Source organism: Uloborus diversus, chromosome 7 (assembly GCF_026930045.1).
Source record: "Uloborus diversus isolate 005 chromosome 7, Udiv.v.3.1, whole genome shotgun sequence".
Taxonomy (NCBI): Eukaryota; Metazoa; Arthropoda; class Arachnida; order Araneae; family Uloboridae; genus Uloborus; species Uloborus diversus.
In genome coordinates, this window is record NC_072737.1 from 168,795,156 (window position 1) to 168,817,811 (window position 22,656).

The window sequence follows — 22,656 nt, forward strand, 5'->3', positions numbered from 1 at the left end:
TTATTTTCTTACATTTAAATGAAATATGGAGGAACCGCCGGAATAAGGTTGCACAAAATGCAGAATACCACCGTATTTGCGGAGTAAGGTTACACATTTTTTTTTACACCGACCCAAACACGGCTGCGAAGTAACCGATATTTTTCAGTTTTCGCTAAGTAACTAAAGCAAAAAAAAAAAAAAAACGGCATTAACCATTGCACTTCTATTCCACGCTCTTACCATATCCACGCATTAATTCCAGGGCCCCATTGTCAAATCGTGTCACGAACTATCATTTTCATCAACAGGTACACATAAATATTTTTCAATCTTTTTTCCCCTTTCTGGCCCCATCCCAGTCCAAGCGCTACTTCTCTCGTACCACACGCACTCCATGTGTGTGTGAGGCGGGGGGGGGGGGGGGGCATGCTTTTTACCCAAGCATATAAACACTCCAAAAAGTTTCTTTTCATGTAAATAAGTAATTTAATGCACATATGCCAGTAAGTACGTTTTTTTTTACAAATTCGCCATCGACACATGGAAATATATTTCATCCTAATTTTTTAAAGCATTCCTTGCAGCTATATCTATTGGTATCCGAAAAAGTTTTGCATCTTTATACAAGGAGAAAAAAAGAAATAGAAAGATAAAGGCTCAGTCGGAGCATTTAATGCGCCAATTTCAACTAATAAATAATTAGTTGTGAACGGATGCTCAATCTGATCGTATAATGCTTCATTTTAAACTGATTAGAAATTTAACTGTGAATGGATGCCCACATGCAACCTGAGCGTGTAATGCTTCATTTTAATCTGATTGGAAATTTAGTTGTGAATGGAGGCTTAATCTGAGTTTATAATGCTTCAATTCCAACTAATTAGGCAATTAGTTGTGAATGGATGATCAATATAAGCGTATAACACTTCATTTTAAAGTAATTAGAAAATTAGTTGCGAATGGTTGCTCGATTGGAACATAAAATGCTTCAATTTCAACTTATTTGAAATTAGTTGTGAATGGATGCTCAGTTTGAACGTTTATGTGAGCAGACTCCAACCTCCTGATTAGATTATTATATCATTAATATTATTATTTCGAAAATAAAACCAGCACTTCTACCATTAATTTTTGCTTGATTAGAAAAACAAAATTTTATTGTCACCGTGTTGTGTGTTAAGGTTCCGTCAGCAAGATGTCATAAGGGTTACTAACAATTAAATTTTGCAATGTTTTTTTAGGTCCTTTTGTTCAAACATTTTAGTAAATACCATTTTAATTGCCGGGTTCAAAGATGTATACTTTCCCACCGATTTTTTTTTTAGGAACTCACACAGTACAATGTATTCTTTCTCAGCAATTATCGCAGTATACTATACTCAAGGGAAAACAACTCCGTTAATTTTTATATAATTGCTTAGCAACTTGTAAAAACACACAATTAATGATTTTTTTTTAATTTAAAAAAAAAATAATAATTTGAATTTTGACATCTGGAATTCAAATTATGTTTTTTGCAATCACGAGTGTGTGTATGTAGTAGGCGTGTGTGTTTGTGTCTGTGTGCAGGCTTGAGTGTAGGTGTGTGTATGTATGCGTGTGTGTGTGTAGGTGTATGTTTGCAAGCATGTGTGTGTAGGTGTGTGTACGTATGCGTGTGTGTAGGATATGGAAGCTACCTGCAAATGGTTTTTGCTAGAGGAGCAGCATCGTGAGGCCGGTCGACGATGGTGCATAGGGAGGCGGGGGGAAAATAAAATTATAGTAACATCAAAACTGTCAAATGAGAACAATAAGCAATGTGATTGCTCAAAAAAACCACATGTCGCTGTTAAGAAATAAATAAAATAGAAAAGAAAAGAAGAAAGTTTACAGCCTGATTAGTGCTGGAAAAAAAATGTATTTAACTTTTGCAATGCCTCTGCCTCCTATAGTTTTCTCAGTCACCGCTTTAATATTCACCGTTTCAAACCACGAAAAGGCTGATTAAAATTATATTTAAAAAATACCACAAACAGTTATGCGCTGTTTACTGTAAGTGAAAATGGACTAAACTGAAATTATTTTTTTACTGCAGCACATGTCTTATATTTGACTTAGGAGTGCCACAACTTCTTATGACTATTATTTTTTCATTTTATTTATAGAAGTCTCATTTATGGATTTCCTTTTTAAAACAAATTAGAAACGTAAACACCTGTGCATAGTTTTTTTTTTTTTTTTGGTAATTTTTATTGTACTCAAGGAACCAAATTTTCAACTCAAAGAAAAAAAATCAAAATCATTTCTTTGGAATCAACATCTAGTGACAAACCAGTTTGATACATCCTGAAATACTTTTTGTAGAAAATAAATAATGTTTAATTACTTACTAAGAGAGATGTACTGGTTGCTTAATTGTATTAATAATTGAAACCACTTGGTAAATAAAACACAGTGAGCTTTTAATATTTTAGACAGGAATAAAAGAGACAACTTTCTTTTATGAAAGAATATAAAGTCATTGTAGTAGGTCAAAGTTCACCAAGGTTGTACAACAATAGGCTTCTTAGCAGTAATATAATTATTACAGTTGCAGTATTTCATGTTTCTCAAAAATATTAATTTACGTATTAATTAAACACATATAAGTCATCATTTTGTGAATTAGGCATACAGTACAGGATGTTCATAAAAATTTGCACTGGTAAAGAAAATTCATCTAAGGAAAGTTCATCAAAAACAAACTGCTACCTCAAGTTTAAACATAGTTCTTTATTATTTTTATACTCATTTCAAAAATAAATAAATAAATGTACAATGTTAATACACTTTTCTATGTGTGCATCTTTCATGTGTCTGAGAAGATTTTTAACTTTGCACGAGGCAAAAAATACCTTTAACGGGTAAAGGGGGTTGAGGATTTGTTTGTCATAAGAGTTCTGATATGAACATAAACTCACATTTAGGATTGTCATTTTTTGTTATGGTCAAAGGTTTGACCCTTCTCATCATAGACACCATTTTCAGGTTTCGATATTAGTGCCTCCTAGATGCCTTCAGCTAATATTTTATTAAAGGGGGGGGGGGGCTTAATGATGTCTTGAGGATCAAAATGATGTCTTGTTGGTTGTCCATAAATGATGTCACATATTTTGTGAACATATAAAAGAATTTGACCCCCGTCCCGGGCCCCTTTGTCCCAAAATGTCCAATTTCATTATCTTACTCCCTTGCCCCAGTAACATGTCCCAATGTTTTAGAGCTATGTTTATGTCTTTCCTGTGGGAACTGAAAATTATTCATTCCAAAAAACTTGCATTCTGTTTATGTAAATAAAATTTCCAGAGAACCATCCAATTTGGTACATCCAAGCAAATTGGAAAGTACGAGGATCTCTGGGGTTCTAATGCTAATGTCCTATGTCCCACAATCAGTGGCGTCACTACGAAGAGGGGTGGGGTCCGTCCTGGTTGTCACCTGTCTGGGAGCTGGCACCAAAAATGGAATTGAAAGTTTCTGAAAAATATGGAGCTAAAATGCATTTTTAAGACTACAAATGTGAAAATATTTCAAGGGGGATACCCCCAGAACCCCCCTCTCTTCCACCCCACATCATGGAGTTATTACTATGCTCGGGAGTAGGTTCATATTGTCAGTACTTCGACTGAAAATTGTATGAATTTCATGCTTACATAGAATATTAAAACCTTTTTTTTTTTTTGCGGGGGGGGGGGGGGGTGACACCACAAATTGCCATTCCGGGTGTTACCCATGCTAGGTACGCCATTGCACACACTATTATATGAACATATACTTGTAGTTCCTAGAGAGAGCTCTACGTTATAGCTACTATTTCGAATTTCATAAACTAACTGTGTGTTTTAATGACACACACGACACACATACCTGATTATGTATGTAACTATTTAGTAGGAAATAAGATTAAAGTTTACAAAAAAACACATAACATATTAATAGTAATTTTTTTATTGTAAAAGAACAATTAAAAAATAGCATTTTTGAGTTTAAGATAGAATAGGTACATTATGCGCTAAATCTTATCTTTGAATTCAAAAGACTCATAGACAGTTTAAACATAGACATTTTAAACTCTAAATTTAAGCTTTTAGCATGGACTTTATTTAAACCTTTATCTGCATTGATGTGTTTCGATGCTAAATAAAATCAGTGAAAGTATGAAAAAAAAAAAATCATCAGAAGAAAATAGAAAACTTGTCTTTCAAACATTTAAAATTGAAATGAAGGAACATAAAAATATTTAACTGTTTAATCTGCCGCGAATAATTGTTATCATCTCCTCCGTCTCCCCTTTCTCACAAACTGCCAATTTCACGATCCCCTTCCCTCTCAAAGAGTGATATCATTTGTGGATGACCCCTTCGCGCAGTGTGATGAAATCTCTGCTTTACTATTTTCCCCCAATAATTACAGGCAAAGAAATACAGTTGACAGTCTTCGGAAATTTATCGGCGTGATTTCAGAACACAGAATTTGTGCATAACTGTAGGGTAGCGGTTCTTAATTTCTTAAATGTGTGGAACCCTTTTTAATGCTCACTTTCTTTGTGGAATTCCCGGTTTTTCATCCATAGTTTGCAGTGGCGTAGACAAGATTCTGTTTTAGAGGGGACCCAGGTTCTTCAGCCAAAGAGACTATCATGCTAGCTATTCGTCATTAAATCGCTTATAAAATAGATTTCATTATAAGTCATGTTAATTACTGATAACTACTAACTATTATGTGTTTAAAAACCAATACGCTGGTATTTGTGAGTCTGAATATTTTTAAAAGGAATAAATAATCTCAGAATGTATACATGAGTTACTTAATTAAAATATTTTCTTAACAAGAAAAGGAAATACTGATCTGTTTTACCTACAATAGCGTTAATGATTCATTTAAATTTACACAGAAAAGTTTTTTAACCGTTAAAATTAAAATGTCTCTTATTTTGTAGTACTTTTTTTAGTTATTGAATAATTAGAGATTTGATGTCAATGTGTGTTGACATTAGACAGAGCTAGACCATTTAGGCGCTCTTGACCAGTACTATTTTTTAAATTGGTCCTCACTCCTTCAATGTAAAAATGGTCCTTTCCACTGCTACAATAGATAGAGAGTGGCTATTATGAAGAGCAGAGTATTTGAATTTGACGTCTTAATTTTATACAACATTTGGTAATGTTGTTGAAAAGCTGGTTTTAGGGGTGCCCTCCCGAATTTTTTTCAACGTTGAAGTCACTTTTAAATTATTTTTAGTGATATTAGGAGGTCAATAGCCTGTTCCAGACATTTTTTAAAATAAAAGTTTTTAAAGCGCAATTTTAGGCTATCTTTGAAAAAAATAGGTGAGAAGGAGGTGTTTTGATCTCGGAAAAATGTTAGATTTTGAAATTTAAAAGGTACAATTTCAGGCTCCTTTTGATAGCTTAAAATTTGCATTATTTTAGGGAAAAAATAAAATTATTCTTATAGTGGCTGATCCAGTAATCCAGATGGGTAGTAATGCTCAGATTACTATACGAAAGTAAAAGTAAATTTATTTTTACTTTTGAAAAGGCGTCATTTTTGCCGATGTTTTAAGTGATGAATTCGAGGAGGGTGAAAAGAAAACATGCTAGTCTCATGAAACCCCTGAAAGAGCTCCGTGGAACCCAAGGATTTCGCGGAACACAATTTAAGAAACGCTGTGGTAGGGGAAAATGTTAATAAATACAAAGCATACACACAATACACATATATAATTGAAAACATATACAATTAACTACTGACTATGAAAAGAAATGATAATGAATAGTTTAAGATTCAACAGTTTACATTATTATGTTTTTAATTATTTTTCTAATGAGTAAAAAAACGAAGATCTAAATTCTTTTTGCCAAAATCTCACTCTCCCTCTCGTTGAAAATTAAATAAAAATAGTTTTTAAAAAACTAATAAAATTAAAGATAAGCAATTTTTATTTCCATTTGTTGTTGTGACTGTTCCTTATTTTATCTAATAATTGGGACCAAAATAAACAGTCAATGAAACTATTAATAGCATAAACTTAATTAGAAAGTTTCCAGTTTCAACTTGAGTGGTTTATTTGGCTCTATGTGCAACAGATTTTCGTCTTTTTTTCAGACTCACATATATTTATTGGTTAAAAATGTTTTATGTTTAAATGTCCCAGTATTCGATTTGTATTTATAAATTATTACAAAACAATTAACCGAAAAAAAAGAGAACCCCCCCTATTTCTCTTTTATCAGACTTTTCTCAAAAAATGGCCTGTCTCTCTCTTTCTCTTTTTTCATTTATGTAGGGATTTAATGTGATCAAAGCAATTATTGCTAATTTAATCAATGCAAGTATTTATTTATTTTAATTCACCTACCTTTTTCTTTCGTTTGACACTACGTTGAAAAATTTTACGAGAAGAAGATCATTGCTTTCTCTCTCTTTCTCTCAATCTTCTCACTTCGAACTGATCCGAAGGAGGGGTAGAGGCGTGCAAAGGTATTCGAAACATTTTCATTTGTCAACAACAAAAAATACGTCTATTAAAGGGAAAAAAACAATTTCTCAAAACCAGGGTGAAGATTGTCCCCTCCTGAACCTTATAACTGACGAACCTACTCCTTCTCTCCTTTCATCACAGGTACATATGAGTAAAAAAACCTATTTGGCTATTTATTTATTTGTTTTGAAGTTTGTTTGTTTGTTTGTGTTTTGTTACAAAGTTAATTTTTCTTTAATTACGGACAATTCACTTTACATATGAAGCCCCGTATCCCCGATGTCGCTTAAACTCTAGATATTGATGATATTGACATCGAATAACTCAGGCCGTCATTTAGGGGAGTGATTAATTGTCCCCGTGACACCCCCCCCCCCCCCGTGAGGTTGGATCAGCGTCAAACCCCGCCTCTAATTTTATTTGAGGGGTTAACAATTTTTAAACTGCATACAACATTTAATTAGTTTTAAAAAGAAATATTCCTGATTCAGGTAAAATAGATTTTTGTTCTTAACTTATAACTAATTTCTCCCTTGACATTCATTTTAAACACCACCTGTTAATGCATTTTTCTGATTAAACTAAGCACGACTGAAACTTGCTTTTCCCATTTGTTAGTAAACTTATTGAGATACGGAACTCATCTCCACTTTCTTCAATTATAAGCTAATCATATTTCATTTTAACTGATATACCAATTAAGGTATATGAAAATCGATAAGAAAAAAACACTAGAAAAGACAAATGTGGTAGAAAACGTAGCAACTCAAGGAATTTCACGTATGCCCCTGTCAAAGCTCCTCAAAATATTTCGAAGACCAGGAAACAAACAAAAGAGTGAAGATGAAATTTGTCTTCAGTTGATGAATCTGAAGGAAAATAATTTCACACTCAAGTGATGTAGGTGATTATTTCAAAGAGATCCAAACAACTGTTGCATCATTAAAATTGGAATTTTTTGTAAAATATTTAACCAACTAAATATTCTTACATTATATTGGTTGGTCCATAAGAGTAAATAAACATAACTTTTCTATGGATTATCCCAAATGGTATACTGCATGTAGCTTCAGTTTTATTTGTCCTGAAAAAGAAACTGTTACAAAAGTGCCCAAAAGCAATGTCATTTAGTTCCCTCATTCAATGATCAATAGATAGAGTTTGTTCAGTAAATTACCGCCCATTTGCCGGAGCTAAAGCAGAAATTCATGAAATACGCCATGAATATACCTTGCCTTGCCTTCAATCTTCGAGTTGAACCGAACCATTGCTTCGGTCACTCGTCTGGTCTGCTAATTCTATATTAGCTACCAGTTTGTTTGGCACTCTTGGCTTCCTTAAGAGGTTTTCCACCTCCAGTTCAGTCACTTTCCTGTGCCGGGTACTTTCCTAATAAGCACGAAACTGCAGTCCTCGGCTGGAAATGACTGAGCTGGCGGTGTATTTCATGTAGAGAGAGAGAGAGAGAGAGTTCTTTTGAAAAAGAAATTTGACTGTTAATTTTTTTTAAATCAATCTCTAGTGTTTAATATTAATTTTGTTTAACAATTTATAGTATTTCCCTAGATGTAATTATTGCCGGTAACTTGTAATCGCATTTCATTAGGCATATAATTATTTCAGTATCATTTTTAATTTGTTTAATCTCTGTGGGTCAAACCTCCATCTTGAGCTAGATTTAGTGCCCCCAATTTTTTTTTCTGGGCCTGTGCCCCATGTACCCATGCTTCAGTATGGCTCTGTCCATGCCACCGATATTGAAGAAGGCCTAAGTGCCATTACTTTCAGTTTTCAGGTTGATATTGAATGTCATCACACACACTTTCTACCTTCATAGTGAAACGAGTTAACTTAATCCGCAATTATAATTTTTAATGACTTCTTCTAATTCCGATGCTATTGCACACTAAAACATGCCATTTTCAGCCTCTTATGCCACCCATATTGAGGAAGGCCCAAGTGCCGTTACTTTCAGTTTTCAGGTTGATATTGAATATCATCACACACACTCCCTACCTACATATAGACACAAGCCATGCGCGGAAAAAAATAAAGAGAAAAAAAAGACTCCTTCCCCGCGTCATCTATTTCCGCTCTATTCCACTTTTCCCATACAGATGCTGGTATCTCTCTCTTGCAGAACCAGGGGCCCTTATTGGGTTCGCCATCCTCCTTGAAAAGTGCCTCTTAGCTGCTACCCAAAAACAGGCCCCACTCACCCTAAATTTGGGTCAAGGACTAATGCTTCAAGACTTCAGTGTGACTTGCTTCATGGGATAGATTGGCTCCAAGTCTTCTCCCCCCCCCCCCCCCTTCAATATTTATTTGGTTAAGTTTTTCTTTACTTTGCGAAACCCCCACTTTTTTGCCTCTCCTAGCATTTATTTTTTCGTCCCGTTAGAATTTTCCACCCCAGAATCCCCCCCTTCGTTCGGACTAGTTTCTATATAGAAAAAATGCTCTTCTACAGGTTAGAAAATAGGTCTTTCGTTTTGTTTATTTTTTAAGCATCCCCCATCTTTTAGTACCTTTACAGTTTTTTTCTTTTCTGTTTCTTTTTTTTTTAAAGAAAAGTATTTATACATAGGGCTCTTAGTGGTTTAAACCTACTTTCGCTTTTAGGTGCTTTTCACTGCGATAAAAAAGGGGCCTTTCTTTTGCTTTCGTTTTTCGCACTTTTTCTTTCTTCTTTTGTTGCTCGGCACACTTAAGCGCAAATACTGGTGTAGAAAAATTGTGCTTGCCCATTTACAGTTGCGAAACAAAACTGGGAAGATGTATTTGCCTCTTAAGTACTACAAGACTGACTTCGCTGTACTCGCTTTGGGTAGTGGTAAAGAAAGTTTTAAAAATCTGTGGGCCATTTTGGCGAAACTATTAAATAATATTCAAAGCTTTTGAATTTAAATAATTTCCACCAAATAATCATGTATCATATAAAGTAGAAATATACATTTTTACTGATTCCCCACTTATTTGTGAATAATAAAGTGTGAATAGTTTGTACACAACTCATTGATGTGAGAGTTTTTAAATATTTGACCACTTCGTGTTACCAGAGCGCACAAATAAAGCCTCCACTCTAGGCAGCTTAGTTGAATCAACTTTCGAACGAACTTGTGAATAATAAAGTATGAGTAGTTTGTACACAACTCATTGATGTGAGAGTTTTAAATATTTGACCACTTCGTGTAACCAGAGCGAACAAATGAAGCCTCCACACTAGGCAGCTTAGTTGAATCAACTTTCGAACGAACTTGTGAATAATAAAGTATGAATAGTTTGTACACGACTCATTGATGTGAGAGTTTTTAAATATTTGACCACTTCGTGTAACGAGAGCGAACAAATAAAGCCTCCACTCTAGGCAGCTTAGTTGAATCAACTTTCGAACGGGAGGTTATCAGGAAGTGTAACTAGAAATAAAAAAGTGAAGGAATCGCTCGCCATCCTTCAACTGATGATCAGGCACATGCGCCGTTACCATTGTCATCCCAATGAGGTGAAACAATATTTAGTTGACTGAACTCATCGGGACATTGCCAAGCGTGCGATCTATACATACGAGTAAACTAGCTGAGAATCAACTCGGTTTTAACAGCATTGTGGAGCAGTTGTTCGAATAAATTCGGCTTATTGGAAGAAAATTTAATTCACGAAACACGCCAGTCAACTAGTTGACAGGTCCCTTTTTTCAGAAAGTTGATTCCACTAACCGCCTCGAGTGTGGGGGCCTTCGAAAAAATCGTTCTATTTAATAATAAAAAAAAAAAAGGCAGAACGGGGGTACAATGGCATAATGATACGAAAACTATGTATCTGCAATTTCAAGAAAAATATTCTGTTCGAGGTAAGTACACTAGGAGAACGCACCGCTAGAGGGAGTGATCGTCGACGCATGCTCCGCAGTAACTATGTTTCAGTCTCTGTGTAGATCTCGTTAAGATAACCTAATGTAAATACTCGTGTGTGTAAATATAGTCGTTTATGTTTCTTACTTGTTCAATTATTGTGCCCACACCCCGCATGTCACCGTACATGTCTCGACCAGAAACATGTACGGTGACATGCGGGGTGTGGGCACAATAATTGAACAAGTAAGAAACATAAACGACTATATTTACACACACGAGTATTTACATTAGGTTATCTTAACGAGATCTACACAGAGACTGAAACATAGTTACTGCGGAGCATGCGTCGACGATCACTCCCTCTAGCGGTGCGTTCTCCTAGTGTACTTACCTCGAACATTCCGCCCACCTTGAAACACTGCTGTTTCAACATGAAATATTTAAGTGTTACTATAAATACAAAAAGCAATTAAAATATGAATAATGCAATTATGAATACAAAAATTTGCAATTTAAACAAAATGAAATGTAAAATAAAGTTCAAAAGTCAATCACTGTCCATTGGCAGTTTGCATAACTTAACAATGGGTCTCTTAAGCAGTCCGTCAGAAGTTTTTACTGCTGCCACTCTAACACAACCGTCCTTTCCTGGAAAAACCTCTGAGATGCGTCCCAGACGCCACTTTAGCGGGGGTAAGTTTTCATTTTTAACCAGCACAAGGTCTCCAACTTTCAAATTGGGTTTTCTGGAAAACCACTTTGGTCGTTGTTGTAAACGGGTCACGTACTCGGAACTCCAACGCTTCCAGAAGTGCTGCAATAGACGTTGCGTCAGCTGCCAGCGTGTCAGATGGTTGAGTTTAGAAGATGTAAAATCTGTTTCTGGAACAGCGTTTAGTGGACCACCAATAAGAAAGTGTCCTGGTGTGAGCACTGAAAGGTCATTTGGATCACTGGACAGAGGTGAGAGAGGACGAGAGTTGAGACAGGCTTCAACTTGCACTATGATCGTGTATAACTCTTCGTAAGTTAATATCACGTTTGATATGATGCGCTTAAGATGGAATTTCACAGATTTGATGCCCGCTTCCCAAATGCCTCCCATGTGAGGAGCAGCTGGTGGGTTGAAGTGCCAGTTGATACCTTCATCAGATAAGTAATGAGCGATTTTTTCATTATGGTTTGGTGATTTGAACAATGCATTAAGTTCGTCAAGTTCCTTCTTTGCACCAATAAAATTAGTGCCGCAGTCACTGTAAATGTCAGAACATTTACCGCGACGTGAAATAAAACGTTTAAAAGCAGCTATGAAGGCATTTGTTGACAAATCACTAACTAGTTCACAGTGAATTGCTCTAGTTGAAAAGCACACAAACAGACATAGATATGCCTTGCAGGTTTTTGCTCTGGAGCTCTTTGACATCCGTATGGAGAAAGGGCCACCATAGTCAACGCCACATTTAAGAAATGGTCGGGTTGGAGTTACTCGTGCAGCTGGCAAATCGCCTAACATTTGCTGAGCGGTTTGAGCTTTAATCTTAGCACATGTCATGCATTTCCTAATGCATTGTCGAATAGTATCTCTAGCAGATAGTATCCAGTATTCACGTTGAATGCACGCTTGAAGTAACTGAGGTCCAGCATGTAAGTTTGTTACATGTAATGAAGAAATCAACAGGTCTGTGAAAAAGCTGCGTTTAGGTAACAAAACAGGATATTTTTGATTTTCCGGTAGGTTTGCATGGCGAAGACGACCGCCCACCCTGAGCAAACCGTCATCATCAAGGAAAGGATTTAGAGACAAGATCTTACTCTTTGTAGGTAGTGTGCGAGAATGTTTCAAACAGTATATTTCTGGGTGAAAATTCTGTTGTTGAACTTGTTTGATCCAAAATTTAAGTGCATGATCAAGTTCTTGTGACGACAGTAGTCCTAAATTTCTTTTTTCCTTTGAACGTTTGCAATTGTAAATAAACCTGAAACAATAAGCTGTAACTCGCTTCAATTTGGAGAGCGAAGAAAATTTATGCAATAATTCTAGAATGTCACTCTTTTCTGCTGTCGCTGTTGCGACGTGGGTTGCAGGTACGGTTTTCTTTTCTTCTGCACGAATTTCATCAGTTTCAATGTACTGAAATGGTTCGTGCGAGATATCTTCTTGCGAATACAAGAAATCAGGGCCTCGCCACCACAGCGGAAAGTTCTGCAATTGTTCAAGGGTCATTCCCCGTGAGGCACAGTCTGCTGGATTTAATTTGCCGTCTACGTGGTTCCAAAGAGCTTCAGGAACAAGCTCATGAATCTTTTCTACTCTATGCGCAACAAAAGTTTTCCACCGGCTAGAGTGTGATGCTAGCCAGCCCAAAACAATTGTGGAATCGGTCCAGCATAATGTCTTAACTGCATCGAGTTGTAGCGCTCGAGACGTAAAGCGAACAAGTTTAGCTAACAAGAAGGCACCACAAAGTTCAAGTCGAGGAAGAGAAACAAATTTTATAGGTGATACTCTGGTCTTGCTAGTAACCAGTTGCACATTAATGTTGCCATTCATCGAAATCGTTCGTATGTATACTGCAGCCGCGTATGCTTTTTCGGAGGCATCACAAAATCCGTGAAGTTCTATGATGTTGCTGTAAGGTTGAAGAATGTACCTGGGTACTTTAATTTCTTTTAGTTGAGATAAGTCTTCGACTAGAGATTTCCATTCTAGCTGTAAATCTGGTGGAAGATTTTCGTCCCAGCTGAGCTTCAATTTCCAGAGGTGTTGAATAAGCAACTTGAATTTAAGAACAACGGGAGAAATCCATCCAGAAGGATCGAAAATTGTAGATATGAAGGATAGCACGATACGTTTGCTGCAAAATTCTGACACAGGAGGTAAGTTCCACCTAAAAGAAAAAGTGTCTGTTGCTGGGTTCCACAGAACTCCAAGGGTCTTAACATCATCTCTAATTTCCAGAGGCAAAGATGTTGCACGACTTTCTGGGGGAATATTTTCAAGTACCAATTCTTCATTCGATGACCATTTTTTGATTTCAAATCCTCCACGCTTCAACATTTCAATTATTTCTTGTTGCAGTTGAATTGCTTCTTCAACGGATTCGGCTCCAGTCATGAGATCGTCTACATAAAAATCTGATTTAACTACTTGAGACGCGTGCGGAAATTTCTCACTTTCTTCTACTGCAAGTTGTTGCAGACATTTCGTGGCCAAATATGGAGCTGAAGCTGTGCCATATGTGACTGTCAGCAAGCGGAATTCCTTAACTTCCTCGTCTGACGATTGTCTCCAGAGTATTTTTTGGTATTGTGTGTCGTCCGGTTGAATCAAAATTTGCCTATACATTTTAACAATGTCACTTGTCATAGCGATTCTATGTTTGCGAAATCTCAATAATAGGGTTGCTATGTCGTCCTGTAAAGTTGGACCTACCATAAGCTTGTCGTTGAGAGATGCTCCACTTGACGATTTAGCAGACGCATCGAAGACAACGCGAAACTTAGAAGAAGACTGAGATGATTTCATAACAGCATGATGCGGAAGATAGAAATGTTCTCCTGAATTATCATTTTCTGAACACAGTTCCATGTGACCTAACATTTCATATTCGAGCATGAATTCTCTGTATAATTTCATTTTTTCGGGTTTTTTGACAAAACTCTTCTCATTTTGAATCAACCTCTTTTCTGCGACTTCACGAGATGAACCCAATTTTAGATTATCATTGTGAAAAGGTAACCTTACGATAAACCTACCCTCATCATTACGTGTAAATGTGGAGTGAAAATGGTTTTCACATGCCTGTTCTGAAGGGGAGAGTATTTTTTTGTTTGGAATTTCTTCTAATTCCCACAACTTCTGAACTTCGAACTCCTCGCAACGAGTGAAGTGAGTATAAACGCGATTCGAGTTGCTTTGAGTTTTTCCCACTTTTCCCAAGATAATCCATCCAAAAATTGTTTCCTGCGCCATCAAATTCTCTCCTGGAATAACAATATGCCCACTCAGCATTATGTTTGCTAGCACGTCAGCACCCAGTAGGACATCAATGGTGCTAGGTTGATTACAATTTTTATCTGCAAGTATCAAATGCTTAAAATATTTTAATTTCGCATCATCAATTTTATTCTGGGGAAGATTATTTGTAATTTTAGGGATGGTTAATGCATCAACAGTGAGTGTCAAATCAGTATCTGAGACTGGCGATATTTTAATTTGAGCTGCACCCGAAATTTTATTCGATTCATTAGAACCTAACCCTGCAACAGTAACACTAACCCGCTGCCGTGGAATACCTAACCGCTGTAAACAATCCTCTCTAAAAAAGCTTGCTTGAGATGCACAATCAATTAGAGCTTTACAAACATGCGCATTTCCATACTTGTCATGCACATTAATAATAGCAGTTGGAAGCAGAACATTTTGCGCATTCAAATTAGATTCCGAATAATGATTTGATACTAACGTATCACTTTTATGTTCCTCATTTTTGACATGTGTCGTTTCGTGGAGCAAAGTGTTATGCTTGCGATCGCATTTTTTGCACTTTGAACTCTTACAAGTATTGGCAAAATGATTTGGTCTTAAACAATTCAAACAAATTTTCATTTGCATTACAAATTCCTTTCTCGCACTAATTGGCATTTCTTTAAATTTATCGCACTGATAAATTACATGAGAATTATCCTTACAGTATAAACAAGTGTTCGTGAGCGCGATATGTTTTGACTCTATTTTGTTTTTTGATGAGAAAGATTTTTCGTTCGGTGTCCTTGACGAAAATGATCCGGCGCCATGTGTGTTATGTATCAGACACGCTAAAGCTGCAGCGCGTTTTTCAATGAATTCGCGAAATGATTTGAATGTTGGAACTTCCGATCTGTTCAAACTCAATGTAAACTGACGTAATGTTTCAGAATCCAGTTTCTTTTTCAAGAAATAAACTAGAATGGTATCCCAATGATATACTGGTTGTTTTAGTATTTCTAAAGTGTCAATACACTGATTAGTAATATCTAATAACTTTCTTAATCCATGAGATGACTCAGAATTTAAATTTGGTTGCGAAAATAATCGGTCTAGGGTTGCATTAATTATTTCCGAAACGTTTTCATATCTATCACTAATTAATTTCCATGCTTTATCGTAATTTTCATTCGTAATTTGCAGAGCTTGAATTAGAACAGATGCTTGGCCTTTAATCGAAAGCTTGAGATATTGCAAACGTTGAGCATCAGAAAGAGATGAATTGTTATGAATGGTTGCAATGAATAAGTCACGAAAACTTAGCCATTCACAAAAATTGCCTGAAAATGTTGGTAGTTCTATTTTGGGTAATTTAACAGAGTTCAAATGATGTTCTGAATTAAACTGGTTTGATACGTGAGAAGTATTATTCGTACTGGTCTCACCTGCTGTTTTGGTTTTAATTTCTTTAGAAATTGTTACCTTTAAACTTTCAATTTTGGATGCGATTTCATCATATTCTTTGTCGTTTGCCTCGATTTCTGTATCCTTTTGAGCTAGGATAATTTCCGTGTTTAACTCATGCAATTCATGCCATAAATCCCGAGAATCAGAGCCATATATTTCGAGTTCATCAATAGTAATTGCATCTGAATTAATTTTGTCGTTAAGAATATTAATTAATCGAGTCGTCCTACCTTTGAGGTAGCTCCGTTTCTTCTTGAGATTATCCATAGTGTTTGAATGTTCTACTCGTTGACAATTGAATTGCGCTTCATCCACTAATTTATTGCTCCGGCTCGACGGACCAGAAACATGTACGGTGACATGCGGGGTGTGGGCACAATAATTGAACAAGTAAGAAACATAAACGACTATATTTACACACACGAGTATTTACATTAGGTTATCTTAACGAGATCTACACAGAGACTGAAACATAGTTACTGCGGAGCATGCGTCGACGATCACTCCCTCTAGCGGTGCGTTCTCCTAGTGTACTTACCTCGAACATATTCCTTAAAAAAATCATTTATAAAAGTGTTACACTTTTAGAAAAAACTTGAAACTCAACTTGTTGGTTGACTGTAGAAATCAAATTAGCCAACTAATCATGGAAATTATGCTGTTCAGAAAGTATCCTTACTTACCAGATTTAATGTCATTATTTATTTTATTTGCGGAATGGCTGTAACAGAGTGGCCGAACGTAACGCAAAACGTAAAAAACTGTTGGGATATTAACAAAAGGAAAAAAAAAATCTAAGATTTGTTTTCCCTCCAAGTTGAGTTGCAGCCTTATTTTTATGTAAAAAATATGATATCCCTGATCTGTTCTAAATCTTGATTAACAATCTTAAATCACCTATTGATTACTAATGATTTGAAGTTGGGACACAAGAAATTCCCTTTCTTGTTCCAAAGCAAAATATATTTGAACCCTTTATAAATTATATATATATATATATATATATATATATATATATATATATATATATATATATATATATATATATATATATATATATATATATATAAAATATTGATCACACACAGTATTTTCCTGCTTTCATTGGAATCTAGGAGAGCTAAAAAAGCAGACACTTAAAATTTAAATAAAAAAAATGAAAATGTTAAGTTTTATAAACTTGGCGATGGATGACGATTTCTAAAGTTCAATCGAGGTGTAAGGAAGAAACTCCTGAACTTCATTTTGTCTCCATTTAACTTGTGACTTTTGTTGGAACTCAGCACAATTGGCTTCGTATATACGTTTTCAATTTTAATATTTGCTGGCTTTTTATTACTTTTATTTAAAATATTCATCGCCCCATTTTCGACCCTCAAGAGTATTTTCTACGATACGAAAACTAGCGCGAAAATGCTCTTGATTAAAATTTTGTCACGTATTCCTATACAATTGTTAAAGTTGTTAAAAATATCCATGCTGTTAATCCTATTCATTTTATAACAACTCGGTTATGATTGTACGAAAAACGTGGTAATACATTCTCTGTGATGAATGGATAAAAACGAAAACGAGTGAAAAGTTTTGAAAAATTATTGTGTAATTAAGAATTGGAAAGTAAGTAATATAAAATTAATAGGTCATTTTTTTCAACCAATCAAATCAAACAGATGATTGGCTGCTAAATAAATGAACGATCTAGAAGTCATATCGCTGAGTTCAAAACGGATAAGGAGCAAAGGTTTCCTTTGAAGAGACTCTGTAACATTTTATCTTGTTTGAACTGGACAAGTTTCTTAAAAAGTGCTTTATCTTATATATTTACAAAGTAAGAACATAGTCTAACATGTTTAGGATCTCAAGATTGTGATTGATAAATAAGAATAAAGGCATAACAGAGAGAGAGAGAGAGAGAGTTTTTTTTTCTAAAGAATAAAGAAAGAAATGCTGAAAATCAGTACAGTAGACTCCTGGTTAACCGAGAAGGTCGGGAAATGCCTCGTCCCTGATAAACAAATATCAGAAATAGTCCAGTTTATGGAAATTTTGATGAAACATTTTCGAGAAAGATTGAAAATGTAAAGTTGTACAATAAAAGATTAATTAATACAATATAAGATTAAAACAAAACAATTACTTAAATAAAGCGAGAAACTGTAATGATTGTTTAGATTTACCACAATATAACAGAAACATAGTTTATTCTATAGTATTGTGATAAATGAAATTATTGATGTTTGCTTCCGCTTTTTGATTGATCTACAACGAATTATACTCCACAAATTCTTGGACATTAATTTTTCTTCTTGTTATAAGTGGTTTAGTAAAATTTTTATGGTCATCCGGAATAATCAGCTATTCGAATAATCCGATCCCGGTTTATCGAGAGTCTACTGTCTCTCTCATACCACTTCTTACAAAGCAGAACTCACTTAAAGAAGTAATTTTACTGCACGTCATAAAAATTGCTTCTGACACTATTTTAGCTGATTTTCGACCTCCTGAATTCGAATATGGCCCCTGTTTCCCCCCACCAGTCACCGTCTCTAGCGACTGCTTTCCCTTTTCACTTTTTGAAGATTTTGTGCCAATGATTTTGATTTGAGGGCATTATTTTGATCGATTTCTTTGTTCTGAAAGTCTAGAAAAGTTAACAGTTCAATAATATAAATATTTCTAGCTAAGAGGGCGACTTAAGGATTTTTTCTCCCTTAAAATATTTTTAAAAAATCACTAAAACTGATCTTTTCCTCCGGGGTTTCCCTCCCCCCCCCCCCACCAGTCACCATTTTCTAGCGACTGCTTTCCCATTTCACTTTTTGATAATTTTGTGGTAATGATTTTGATTTGGAGGGCATTATTCTAATCGATTTATTTGTTCTGAAAGTCTAGAAAGGCTAACAGTTCAATAATATAAATATTTCTATCAAAGAGGGCGACTTAAGGGTTTTTTCTCTTTTAAAATATTTTTAAAAAATCACTAAAACTGATCTTTTTCTCCGGGGTTTTCCCCCAAATTTTAAAAATATTTTTAACTTTAAAAACCAGAGTGTCAGCATCACTCTAGTAAGCGCCACATCCGACACTATGCTCATGAAATAAAAATTATGTTAGGACAGTATATTAATAAATGATCTTAGAAGTGCAACTCTTCGCTTGTAAGCCGCGTTGCGGAATTGCTGCTTTGCAGTGAAGAAATGTTCTATGTAAATTAAATTTACGTATACAAATATAACTCAGGTAGTAATTCATTTCGAATATTCGCCTTTTGCTTGGCGCCGATTTGTTATTCATCACGCCAAACGACTGATTGACACCGCCAGATGGCGGTTATTATTTTTTAACATCTAGTCCATCTTTCTCGTAAATTCAGTCAATATTCTCTTGTTTTGTAAGGAAACCTAAATGAATTTGGTAATGAAATTTATATTTAAAATGTTAATAAAAAATGAGTGGCTATTATGAATAACAAATTTTCTTTATGAGTCATAAAATAAAAATTTAAAAACTGTAATCTTTCGTTGAAATGTGCACTGAATTACAACTCAACTACAGTAACAAAACGGCTCACTAAACAGTTTATATCATAATTTTTTTTTTCACTCGAGTTTTAAAATGATGTTTACTGCTCAAACAGGCTTTAATGGACTAATTTATGCTTTATTAATTTCACTACGTATTTTACGACTTCAAACCCGCATGCTTTAAACCCAAACAAAGCTTATCAACATAATAACACACTTGTGATCCAAGATTGAGTGTAATATATTTGGAAAATAAGAGCAAGCAACATATAAAGATTTAAAAAAAAAAAAAAAAGCATTATAATTATCTAATAAAGTCCTTTCATCTGTACAGTTCAGTTTCCTAACACTCACAGTTTTATAATTCAAGATAGACAGATATGGAACAGATAAATATAATGATCTGCATATAATATTCTGGATCAGCTTAGAAGGTGACCAATAAATTAAGTAAAATACAACTATTTCAGCTTCTTTTTTAAAGAAGAAAGAGAAATATGCAATTTGTCAAAGTACATAACTCCGCATTGAGTATTTGAGGGGGGGGGGGGGTGGAGTGAAAAAACTTTTAGTGATTGGTCAATCCAATGATAAAAATTGTGAGAAATGATAGTTTCTCCTAATTTCAAAAATCATTTTTAAACTCAAAAATAAACACGTTCTCGTTTGCAATGGCTGTTGTTGCCTCAAAAAGCTAAATAACTTGCAATATTAATTACATTTAACTATTTTCCAGGTGCAATGCTTGCGAAAAATGGTATTTGAAAAGAAAATTTTTGCACTTAACTGCGCAGATGACCACTCAACAGCCTTTTCGTTGAGCAAAAGTACTTGTACTTAAATCTAATTATTATGTAATACTATTTAGTGCAGAATAAACACATTATTCGTGAATTCATACATTATGAGACGTTTTGCCTCTTATAGCCTCATTAATTACTTCCTTTTTCTCGCCATTTTTCACAGATACAGTAAAACCTGTAAAGTTGACCACCCTTGTAATTTAACCACCTGTCTAAGTTGACCGCAATTTTCAGGCACAGAATTAGATCTATATCATAAAACTCAACCTCTATAAGCTGACCACCTGTTTGAGTTGACCACTAAAGTAGTGCACCGCAAGTGGTCAACTTACACAGATTTCACTGTATATACGCCCGGGGAAGAAACAAAAAATAGAGGAAGCAAGCCCGCAGAACATTTAATTTTAAGTCATTACCAATCCTAGCTCGGTAGTGCTGCAGTTGAAGGGTAACGCCAATTATGAAACTTAAACCTTAGAATTAAAAGATCAACGAAAAAAGTATTCTGAAAAAAATGTATAATAAGAGTAATAATAATAATAATATTAATAACAATAATAATAATAATAATAAAGAATAATGATTATTATCCTTATTATTATTGCTTTTGTAAAAATTATTTTGAATTTTTTTTAAAGCACACAGTCAAATATCAGAAATAATAACAGTTTTCCGCGGATTTGTTGCTAAGATAACCTGCTTCAAAGCAAAATAAAAAGGAGAGATTTCCAGCTTCGCCTGGAATCAGAACTTGATATTTTCAAGTATCTCCAAAAGGCCTCCCTGCTTCCCTTTCTCCAGCCAACAGGTCTCGCGCTAAGTTTCAAGTCGGCAACCGATATCTTCAATTTATGGGTCTTGCTCGAAAGCCCAATATCAAACTAAAGAGTAAGGGAGACAAAAAACCGAAACCTAATCTACATAAAATTCTCGTCTGGAGATAAAACCTCACTCCGTCGTAAACTCAGCAAGGCAGAACACACTGAAGCGACTCCAGCGTTTATGAAGAGGGAACGCTGGAGCCTTGGCGAAAAATCACCATTAGCTGACAAAAGATCTACATAAACCATGCAAATTTTCCGGCGTGTTTTGCATCTAGAGGAAAATGGACATTAGCCTCGTTGCCGATCCTCTGCTATAAAAATAAACGCTGATAACTAACACATGGCTTCTTCACTGTCTCCAAGAACACAAATGGAACGAAGAAGAAAGAACAATCCATTAGGGCAGCGTGTATGTTTTTTTAAGCATTGATCATTTATAGACCAAGATCTGCGGAACATTAATTCGTGAACCAAGCAATGAAGTTTGTCTGTATTGTTTAATAATAAATTTTTCCAGCGTGTTCTGCATCTCGAGAAAAGTGGACAATAGCTGTGCTCGCTCGCTACTAATCCTCAGCTATAAAAAATAAACGCTGATAACAAATACACGGCTTCTGTCCCCCAAGAACACAAATGATACCAGGAAAAATTAACAATTCATTAAGGGAGCGTGTGTGTTTTTTAATTATCATTTATAGACTAATAGTCCGGTCAATTTAGACAATGGAAATAACAAAAATTCCGGGAAAGCTAAATTTTTGTAGAGACCTTGGGTTTAGCATTACAAATAAAGTGTAAAAAGTCCCCATCGATCCTATGTGCGCTAAAAAAGTTATTCGGGGTCAAAGGTCAAAATTTTAGGTTTTCTGGATTTTTCTCAAAAACGGTAAGTTTTATCGAAAAGTACCTCCGACCAAAGTTGTAGATCTCAAAATTTTCTATAAAAATGGTACTTATGATTTTTATTTCCAAGACCAAACCATTTCCCAGACATTGCGTACTCTCAAAAGACAGCCAGTCACTTACAGAATCCCCTCTAAACGCATGGCCTTGAATAACATCTGGCTATTCTAGTCCGTGTGGCGTCGTTCACATACCCAGGGGTGCCCAACCCACTAAGGGCATGGGCGCATCCCTCAATATCGCGGAGCCCCCCCCCTTTCAAAAGCAAGAGCGCCCCTCCAAAAACTGAAAAAATACCCCTCAAAACAATCCCCCTAAAAATTTTGATGGCGCAGTCTGGGCCATGACCCCTTCTAGGTGGGCTGACGTACATGCTTCTTTTGGAGTTAAACGTGCAATTCGAGTGAATAAACGTATTTATTACAAGCGTCTACTTTTATTTGTGCTGATCAATATTTAAGAAAAATGTCACAATTTTGCTTTATTTGCAACAAACTTTTGACTGAAGGTGAAACTGTTGTGTGGGCAGTCGTGGAATGCCAACTTTAATCGATGCCGGGAGAAGTCATAAGAATACTGATTATTTAAGAAGTCAAAAGTCCGTTACAATTCGCGTGGATTGCAGAAAATCATACACTCGGAAAAGTTCAATCTCTGCAGCAACGTGAGGATTTAATTCCAAGGCCAAATACTTCAAAAGTAAGTACTCCTCGTACTGTAGCGCGATTAAGTGAATTTGAACCCAGCTTTTGTTTTCAAAAACACTGCTTATTTTGTGGCTGTGAAGCGGATGAGGAGGCTGAGAAGAAGAAAGTGCAGAATTATCG

At 35.3% G+C, this 22,656-nt stretch overlaps 1 protein-coding gene across 1 annotated transcript; it reads right to left on the bottom strand.

The window, feature by feature from the left end:
• Positions 1 to 7,520: 7,520 nt before the first annotated feature.
• On the bottom strand, positions 7,521 to 14,353 carry LOC129226994 (uncharacterized). Its single transcript, XM_054861623.1, has 4 exons — positions 12,802 to 14,353; positions 11,167 to 11,457; positions 10,733 to 10,791; positions 7,521 to 7,544 (listed from the first exon to the last, which is right to left on the bottom strand). Exons 1-4 carry the CDS (start codon positions 14,351 to 14,353, stop codon positions 7,521 to 7,523), a joined length of 1,926 nt encoding a protein of 641 aa, XP_054717598.1.
• Between the last annotated feature and the right edge of the window lie 8,303 nt (positions 14,354 to 22,656).

Coding starts and splice junctions, on each gene's coding strand:
- LOC129226994 (XM_054861623.1), bottom strand. CDS start 14,353: ATGCTGAGTGGGCATATTGTTATTCCAGGAGAGAATTTGATGGCGCAG. Junction 10,792..11,166: donor ACGCTGGCAGCTGACGCAAC/GTCTATTGCAGC, acceptor TTGTATTTATAG/TAACACTTAAATATTTCATG. Junction 7,545..10,732: donor AGGTGGGCGGAATGTTCGAG/GTAAGTACACTA, acceptor AGCTACATGCAG/TATACCATTTGGGATAATCC.